This window comes from Montipora capricornis, chromosome 6 (genome assembly GCF_036669925.1).
Source record: "Montipora capricornis isolate CH-2021 chromosome 6, ASM3666992v2, whole genome shotgun sequence".
Lineage (NCBI taxonomy): Eukaryota > Metazoa > Cnidaria > Anthozoa > Scleractinia > Acroporidae > Montipora > Montipora capricornis.
In genome coordinates this window covers 36,237,994-36,247,993 of record NC_090888.1, presented here as the reverse complement: position 1 = coordinate 36,247,993, position 10,000 = coordinate 36,237,994, and the positions used below count along the sequence as shown (strand labels likewise).

General features: G+C 38.7%; 2 protein-coding genes across 4 annotated transcripts in view; both read right to left on the bottom strand.

The window, feature by feature from the left end:
• The window catches only part of LOC138052037 (uncharacterized), a 24,456-nt gene extending 15,609 nt beyond the window's left edge, over positions 1-8,847 (bottom strand). Inside the window, exons 1-4 of one of the 3 annotated variants that reach the window (XM_068898390.1) lie at positions 6,614-6,667; positions 6,378-6,492; positions 4,787-4,917; positions 4,332-4,534 (exon numbers count right to left, since the gene is read on the bottom strand). In XM_068898390.1, the coding sequence (XP_068754491.1) occupies positions 4,332-4,534; positions 4,787-4,917; positions 6,378-6,426 (383 nt within the window). In that variant the 5' untranslated portion in view covers positions 6,427-6,492; positions 6,614-6,667. Of the gene's footprint in view, positions 1-4,331; positions 4,535-4,786; positions 4,918-6,300; positions 6,493-6,613; positions 6,668-8,712 lie in introns of those variants that run through there. The other 2 variants (XM_068898391.1, XM_068898392.1) reach the window with 2 other exon arrangements.
• LOC138052038 (uncharacterized) overlaps positions 8,734-10,000 on the bottom strand; it is a 2,064-nt gene continuing 797 nt past the window's right edge. The window contains exon 1 of the mRNA XM_068898393.1: positions 8,734-10,000. This exon is cut by the window's right edge and continues 797 nt beyond it. Coding sequence (XP_068754494.1) covers positions 9,995-10,000 — 6 coding nt within the window. The 3' untranslated portion in view covers positions 8,734-9,994.

Below are 10,000 nucleotides of genomic sequence, written 5' to 3'. Positions count from 1 at the left end.
GCTTGTCTCCAACAAGGCAGTGAGCGTACTTTGTAGAGAACGAAAGCCACACTGGTAACTGGTTAATAAATTGTCGACATTTAGATAATTATATAGTTGGTCATAGATAATTTTTTCAAAGATTTTGGCCACAGCAGGTACGTGTAACGGATATAGGCTGGTAATTGTTTAAGTCAGTCTTGGATCCATTCTTAAAGATAGGGGATACTTTAGCCAGCTTCCAGTCTGAAGGGTAGATTCCGGTCAGTAGTGATTGATTAAAAATACACGTTAAAGAGGGTGCAACGACATCGGCGGCTATTTTTAAGAGTTTGCATGGAATGTTATCAAAGCCAGTTGCCTTCCCACCATTAATACCTGTCACTAACTTGACGACATTTTGGACATTGATCCTTTCGAAAGAGAATACCCTATTCCCTATCCCTAGGAAAGTGGATCACTATCGACAAAGAAAATTTCGCGGGCTAGAGTCTGACCAATATTAGTAAAATGGTCGTTGAACGTTTCTGCTATGTAATCTGAGAGACTTTTGTTGATTTGTATTGACGAGACTTAAGTTCGTTGATTAACCGCCATGTTTTACGTGGATCAGATCTAGTTTCATCTAGTTTCTCTGAAAAATATTTGCTTTTGGCATTCTTAATTGAGTTATTTACCGTGTTTCTTGCGACTTTGATTTTTTTACAAATCAGGGGATCATTTTTGGATGCAGCTTTCTTTTTTAAGAAATCTCTTGTGTAAATTTTGCGTAACAATGCATCTGCGATCCATGGAGAGCCATTCCTTTTTGTTTTAAATGGTGAGATACTAGACTATATATGTTTAAACATATAACCAAACCACCTTACCACCTTACCGTAGGCGTTCTGTGGAGATTGTGCGAAATCCAGGAAATCAGTAGATTTCGAGGTATCAGGAATCTGATCGGGCTCCCAAATGGCAAAGACCTACGAAAATTTTGCGCTAAAAGGGCAGATCTTGACTTAGACAAATGTAACTCGCCCCGATTTGAATGAATTTGATTAATGTTGTTATGTTCAATAAAATTCCAGTGGTTCTGTCAGCAGGATTTCTTGAGGATCTTGTTGACACTTGAGATTTTCCCGTCTTTATCATCTGCTCTGATGATTAATCCCGATATTGCCAGATTGGTTTCTGATGCGTCGCCTTCAATTTGAAGAGCCAAGTTGTCAATACCTTCCGCTGTAAGTTTAGGTAGCTGTGAATTTAGGTCGTTTGTTCGGGCATGAAGGACAACATTATCAGGTGTCTTTCTTAGAATAGGTTTAAGAAAGTCTTCCATATTCTCAGTGGATAGGAACTAGCGTGATGTTGGTCATATTGGCATACATGGAGGGGTGGACGTACGTAGGAACGGACGTACGTACGTACGAACGGACGGTCGATGACTCTATGGATATAAAACCAAAATTTCTCGCATCGATGGGACAAACGAGACTCACTGTGTCAAACAGAGGGTATTCACCAGATTGTGGCGTTTTCGCCACCTGAACATTGTAGGTTATTTGCTTTAAAATGCCTTATAAAGGGGGGAGGGGGGGATCACGAGCACTCCACCCCAGGAACCCCGTTAGCTACGCCCTTGGGTTTAAGGAATTCACGTTCATAAACTTCAATTTCCTTTTTGAAATCGAAGACTTCAAGTTTTTTATTGCCAGCTATGCCAGCTATGTCCGGTATGGCAAGACGGAGATAGAGGTGAATACAGTAATTTTCACCAAAGGGTAGATTGGAGGATACAAACAGCTGTGACTGGATCCCAACGACGTAACTTGGAGAAGTGGGCCAAAAAGAGGCAAAGAAATAGGCAGCCAAAAGTACCTTCGGACCGTCCCAGCGTTGTGTGCACTACAGACTTGTGATCAACAAGACACTGGTAACATATAGATTTAGCCAAGCCTAAAAGCGGAGCTCCCGGGGTCATTTATTCTTACTGCCTGTACGGTTTGTGAAAATACAAGGTTTCGAATTGTCCGCGTTTTGATGTTTCCGGTTGCTGCTTTAATAATTAAATCATTTTCTTTGCTTTCTTCTATAGAAAATTCATTGCCTAACGAATGACTTCCACGGTAAATCTTACTCTAAAAACCGATATCGCATGAATCACGAAGCGATGAGTGCGACACCGGTTTTTCCAGTGAAATTTACTTTGCAATTTGCCAGATTGGATATAATTTTTTCTTGAACCGAATGAGTTTTAAAAGAAAACAAGCATTAATAATAAGCACAACCTCAGCGAGCGAACTGAAAAGGAAAAAAAGCCATTTCAGAGTCAACTGTCAATATACAGCGAATAGGAATTATGCTAAAATTAGAAGCCATAACAACAACTTTGTCAGTTCAAGGTCAAATAAGAGTTTTACTGATGTACTTTATTCCACTTTATCTCTGAAAACAAGATCATTCACGTTTTGACGCATTTCATTGAAACACGCCAGGTTGGCTTGGTACAAGAATCGGCAAACTACGGCAATGCAACCAAGAAAGGACGAACTTCAAACACGATCTGCTCCAACACTTAAATAACATTTAAGTATTTTAATCAAAACAGATACAAAAAGGTACCGTCTCTCTCCGCCCACAAATAGCAAAGGCCAATCGCGGTCGGCGGAGCTACACGCATTCCGTGGTTAACCGATCAACTAATTATTTTAACAAATAAAATAAAAGGACAACAACTTAAAACCATTAACAATAACCAATAATTATCAGTACAGTCACGATACAAGCTACAGCAGAATTAGATTAAAAGAATGGAAACAAAATGACAAGTCTAATGAAACTATTCAACGTATACATGAATTATGTAAAGTTTGCAAAATTCTCTTGTCACTGTCAAGGCACAACGAAACCAGTTGGGCAAACGGATTAAAAAGGCACTTGTTCGTTCGCATTTTAGATTTTTCTCGCATGTCCAAAAGAGTGCAGATAATTGTTATTTAATTGCAGTTGACAATAAAAATTCGATTTTCATTCCTGAAAAAAGGAAGAACCGATTAAACCACTTTTTAAAAATACGCATCCACTTTAAATAACGCATCCGTAAAAATAACAAACGTTTTAGTGCCCAAGGAAAGAATTTGTGTGCTAAGTATGAGCTATTACTGGTATTCTGTTTTGTCGTTGTCGTTCTCTTTCGCTCAGTCCTTTCGTTTTTGTTCTAGACATAGGTCCTCCAGGCATCATGTAACCTTATCAGAGCTTCTAAAGATATGCCAAAAATTGCAATACAGAGAAAAAAGCGGCTCTAAGCAAATTAAAAATAAACACTCAGCTTTAAGTTTACATTCCGCCGATGCTTGACTTGAATAACTGCGTAGCCACCAGTGTGGACCACAGATATCATGATATGTCAAACTGGATTGAAACCAGCGAAAAATGCAGAAAGAAGACGTCTTCCAAACCGTTTTCCACCTGAGCACGAAAAGCGTTTAACTGTGTAAGAACTTTTGTTGATATATAGTATGGCCGTGTAGCCGCGTCGAGCCACAGAAAGCGCACGAAAAATGAAGCCTCGCTTATGTTCAGGTGAGTTCACCTAGGTTGAGCCTGCAATCCCATCGAAAACCAGTATCTGGTGAGGGGTCAACTACAAAAACAGCTGACCTTGGTGAGCTTAAGCTTGAGCCCGCGATATGATCATGTGATACTGGTCGGCGGATACCTTGTTCTGACAGGTGTCAATTAATCAAAAGATTGATGTCCAATATCAAATATGTATGCTGTAAACTAGCATGATACTGGTCACATTGGCATACATGGAGTGGACGGATGGACGGATGGACGGATGGACGTACGTATGTACGGACGGTTATAAAACCAAGATTTCTCGCATCGATGGGTTACCACATTTTCTTAACAATGGTGCTCCGCGCTCGCGCAACTTCGGCGCTATTATTAGGAACATACATTTTTATGACTCTTCAAGCGAAGGGATCTCTGCGCCATATAAAGATAGACTGAATATTGGGTAACAGAAATCCGGAGCTTTCAAGAAACACGTTCGAGATAACGGTGGCCAAAAGCTGTCGTTTCTTTCCAAGGCATTAGTATCATCATGTCAAGGATGATGGCGGTGATGGTGTAATATCCCCGTGAGAATGATAGCAAACTAGTTGCGTGGCAACGGTCAAAAATACATTTGAAACGGTAATATGAGTTCCAGGCAGGAATCGAGCCTATGAACTCCCTAGGGTATCCCGACCGACATTACGGAAGTCGTAGGTGAGTCTCCTGTTCCCTATGAAGGTATCCCTTCCCCCCCGTGCAAAGCAAATAGTATAACCACTACTAGCGAGATATATCAATACCTTTCAGTATCTGACAGCGTGGCACACGGATCAGGAATGACAGCATTAATGTCACGTCTGCCACAAGGGATATCATGACAGTTTGGTTTCATTTCACTTGTACTGCCGCTCTTACTGGATTCGGTGCTCTCGATCTCATGTGTTACTGCTGGAACAAGTATGGGTTCTTGCTTTTTAGCTTGTGTCACTTCCTGATCAGTTTTCTGAAAACCACAGAAAAAACAATTGTACTATTTAGTTCACTTCAAAACTTCATATACTCGCATTTATCCTGTAATTAGTTTGTTATCATCATCATCATCATCATCATCACCAATATTACTATTATTATTACTATTGTTATTATTTCATCATTATTATTTCTCAGTTCACATGGTATTTCTGGTTTTTAAACCGGTTTATTTTCTTGTACCAAGTTATTTCCGTCCCCTTAGGTATCCACGACAACACAGTACCTGTACACTAGGATCTAGAATTCCCTTTTGAAAGTCCTCCGCGGTCTTTATACTCTCCTGTTGTAGTTTGCGAAAGCTCAGCAATCTTCTAAGCATGTTTTCAGGAATAAAAGCGTCTAGAATCTGGTAAACTGGTAATGGAAAAAAAGGCAAGTATTGGTAATTACACTAAATACAATACTGTAGGTTGTTGTAGGAGCTCTATAGTAGCGGGTGTCTGTAGCGGATGGCCGTTAATTAAAACTCAGTTTCAAGACGAAGACTTTTTACCCGACCCCCGAGTCGGAAAATCGAAATCTTCGTTGAAAATTGGTGTTTCTTTCCAAATTTGACAGAACGGATGTTTGTTATAGTTGCCAATAACTGACAAGTTTTTATTGGAATATAAGGGGCTTATATACAAGAACTGATATGAAACAATGCTCTAAGAGTTAATGCTGGATTTTGATTAAGTTGAATATCAGCTGCTGAACGTACGCTCGATAAAGTGTTCAACAGGCGATGCAGTTTGTCACGTTTATTAACAATGGGAACTTGTTACAAAAATCAAATTCGTTTACCATAAACAAACTGTAGCTGTCTAAAATAAAGAAGATATCTTTATTTAAGGAGATGGTAAAAGAAGCATATAATGTATTATTGGGAAGCATACCTTCCTTTTCAAGAAGGCTTCAAAACAGTGTGGGATGGACCAGTTGATAGATACTTAATGATTTTACAATATATGGTGGTGACACCTGTTAAGTAGTCAAAAACAAGCCACTTGGTGCAATAAAAACTATGGCAAGCATCGTGAGATTTCTTTGGCTGCTTTCATCGATTTTATACTTATTCAGATCACTTGCATTTCTTTCAAGTTTAGGTCGCTTCAGCAGACACTTTCAGCAGTTCACATGGGTGTGAATTAAAAGAAATAGCCTGCTCTTCATTACATGCTTTGAAAAACCCAGTTAACACACACCTGTTTACCGTGGAAGCAGTTAAAGTGAGAAGTCACAATTGACCTCATTTTATCCCCAGTCGACAAAGAACTATCGTAAATACTACTACAAGACAATCAACCTTCCCAAAAAGCAGGGAAAGGGTGGATGAGTTAGTATCACACAACAGTACGCCTCTTGACTAAGAAAACAATAACATAATGAAAGGTATCTTGAAGGGCCTTACGGCTAGCTGGAGTGTAATGGACCTTGCTAAATTAAATGCTTAAGTAGTTGACTGATAATGTGATCAAGATTACGGATAATATGTCAACGTATCGCTAATAAATTAAGCCAAATTGAAGGTGGAGTTTGAGGGAAACCAAAAACACCGCATTAAAACAAAAACACTCAAAAGAATTAACCGTGAAGAAATATTTTGAGACCATTTTTTTACAACCGTTTTGGTCCACGCTACCAGATTTCAAGTTTCTGCGAAATTATTTATCAATCTAATGAAACATGACTTTGAGGAATACTAGGAGAGTTTGTTAAACCACCGAAACATACCGAGCTAAAGATTGTGTTTCTTACTTTTGTAACATAGTCAGCATGTTCTAAAGAGTGTGAAAAAGAAACGGAGACATTGTAGCATCTCTGTTTGGCCTCACCTCCGTAACGTTGCTTATCCGGCTGAGTAGGTTTTTGAATTGAAGACATAACCAGCAAAACAATAGCTTGTTTTAAAAGCCTCTCTTTAAAAATTCATACACTATAGAGAGAGCGCTGGAACGAAGCCACACGAAAAACAAATGAACTATAAATTAGACATTTGACCGCCTGCTCTTTATAAATGGAATAATAAGCTGGCAAATTTTAGTGTTGATGAACTTCAGGGTGAGACTACCTCATTCCATCGTTTATGCTGCTACCATATCTTGCAACACCAGCGAACTTTGAAACGATGTTTTCTTTTAGAGGTTCACCATGCAAGACCTTTTAGGATAAACCACGCCTTTGTGATAAGATCACGCGACAATTACAGCGTTCACTCCAATACCAAACAATTGAGTTTGCTGCACGCAATCCCTATTAAATCATTTTTTCAAGCTTTCTGATGCAGACGCCGTTTGAGCTCAACCACGGAAGTGGAAGTGCTTGCAGATTGCATCCACTATGCTCTAGGTAAAAAATGTGACAGTTCACACTGAATGCAAATTGATTTGAGGAAGCAGGATTTTACTGAAATATCTTAACTCGGTGAAGTCTGTTGGGAATTAAGTGAGCCCTTACAAGGAATTAGAAAACCAAATTATAAAGTAATCTCAATAAGACCATCAAGAACCATACGCAGACCATATCCGTACCCGTACCGATTGGGTATTACACCTATCCAGTTAACGAAGCTTTTGACTCTAAGAGCGCCATCAGTCCTTTGACACTTGAAGCACTCGTTGTTCACTTTTTTACTGAATCCGAGTTCATCATTTCCTCTGTTTACTTTTCATTGCCTAAGATTTTGATGCATGGGTGGAGAAGCTATGCATTGATACTTGTTGAATTTTATCTTCGTCTTTATACTCTCTATTTGAGGATTCACCGTCTTGTTAATTTTGAGTGATCTTTATGTGACCCTTCATGGTAATGGGGCTTGAAAGGTGTTTCTTCTTTTCATATACAAACTTTCAGCCCGCATACAGACACGAAAAGCCGTTAAACTGCAGAATTTGAATACTCTCAAGGCAAATAGCTGGAGTGAAAAAGTCATCCTGTCCGGCTTTACCGAGGATTCGGTCCGGTTTAGCTCTGTTTCCGAGGTCTTCCTTCCGGGATCTCGTGTTCCTACGAGAAGGCAAGCTGGACCATTATAACAGCTCGGTTTTTGTGGTAGTGATTATAAAATGATTGGTGGAAATTTCCGGTCACTGGTTTGAATTTTGGCAAGAATGAACAGCTGCCTTACACGAATATATTTGCTCTGAGACCCGATTATTGCGTCTTATTTATCTTAGTCAGAACCCAAACTGAGATATTTACATCTGAACTTTTTCAGTTACCAACTGGTTTTCATGTTTTTCTTGGTTTTGTTTGAACACTCTCTACACACCAGATTCTGGCTGTGAGTCGTTGACTGAGGATTTACTGATTGGCTGAACACTAGCATGAACAATAACAATGCAGAATCCGAACTTCCGCAAATCCGTACGAAGATAAACGGTTGGTCTCGATTCTCTAGCCTCGATGTTTCTGGCCCGCTCCACGTCGTGTTGAGAAGAACATCGGCTGTGGCTGGTAAAAGACAATTGATGAGCTTCATTGACTGTGAACCGCTTCTTACTTGAGCAGTTTTATTGTCAATGCCAGTGCATGTTGATTTTATAAACTCAGTTACTTTAATGAAAATCCAATTAAAATAAACAGTTCGAAAATAATAATAATAATAATAATATAAATAACTTTATTTTTAATTCGAATAAAACTGTTTAAAAATATATCTATAAGTATATAAAACAATCACAAATCTAAAAAACTATTCCCAGTAATAATAAAATGTATATATAAAAGTTATAGAACCTAGATTTTCGCAAGGCATCTATCTAATTCAAAGTCCGCTTCTTGAACAATAATAATAATAATAAAATCTAGTGGAAACCCGTTATACTCTTGATCATTGCATAATTCTTGTTTCAGTCATAATCGGTCCATTACCATTTTGACAAAGCTTCCTGATTCATTATTCTCGAATGAGATTTGGTTGGGTGCAGATCCTTGATCCAGCTCACGCACTTTGCTGACCAAATCGCCTCATTATTTTTCATACTTAATACTTTAAAAAGTCTAAAAATAAGGCAATCATTGCATGAATTTTCAGATTCATATCTTTGAGTCTTCAAACCAAACACCCAACTCATAAACCGGTTTAGGGCCCGCTCGACATTTAAACACAGAATACGTAAGTGATATTAGAAAAGAACGGGCGAAAAATTAATGATGGCATGCACTCACCTAGGCAATGAAGGGCGGACGTACAGCTAACAGCTTCTTTTATTTTCCGTTGTCGTGCACTTATTGAAACAAAGAGCTGACATGTAGGTACGGCCGGTTATTTAAACCAAGCCTAACTAAGTCCGCAGTTTTCAACAATAATTTATCTCCAAAACTTGCTAAAACTGAGAAGATATGTTATTTTTCGTGGCTTCTCTCTGTTATTCTAGACGATGTTACAGAATGAACCTTACGACTTTCGTAAACTAAGGATTGGGAAAACTGAAAATGACTTGAAATGCGGGTTTAGTAAAGCACCTGTTGGATTCTGTGTAAATAAATACCCCTTAAGCCTGGTTTTCCCTGGTGACGCATGCACATGCGCAACCACATGCACAAGCACAAACATAACAGCCTCATTTCACTGTGAAAAGTATAAACACAAGCACAAGCACCAGGATCGAAATGTTTCCTTCTTTCTTGCATGTGCTTGCGCTTCTGCTTGCCTTCGCCATCCATGCCATGTAAAAGGGAAGCACAGTATAAGCACAAGGAAATTTATTACGCCTGGTGGTTTCTGTCCAATTAAGACATATTGGCCGAGTCGAAAACGGAGTCTTTTAAGTGAACATTGCGTTTTTAAGCGTGTGCTCACTCTTATGTCAACATTCATTGTTACTTAGCATAAGCCACATATGTGCTTGCGTTGCTATTGAAGTTTACACGTGATGTACTCAACCACTAAAACTATATACAATCATTTGAACTAAGGAGATAATGCTTACTGATGAAACAATATTGATTCAGTTTTTCTGGTAGTCTCGGTTTTAACATTAAGTGGAATATTTTGTGTCACCTATCAAGCAATCACAGGTAACCGCCAACAGGTGTGTGTATTGCGGATTGAACAAGAAACAAAAATAGCGTGAAATAACGGTTAAACCGCACTCCCTAAATACTGTATTAAAATGTAAAACAAAATCTTAAAATGCGTTCTTTGAAAGGCTTAGTAGTTTTTAAAAGCGACTCAAGCCAACATCTACCTAGACACATTAATGTTTTGTCAATTAGACTCTATTGCTCTAACATTAGGACGAATCACCAAATCCCTACTGAGTTCGCATGTATTGCTTGTTCTTGTCCTTGCATTGCTTGTGCCGGAAAAACCAGACCTAAATATTAGTGATGCAAAACTTACTTAAACAATCAGTAGTATCATGATCATATACATTCAGACACAGTCAGAGATGATCAAGATGAGGTAGTATTCAAACACAATTAAACCAGGGACAATGATCCTTACTTATAC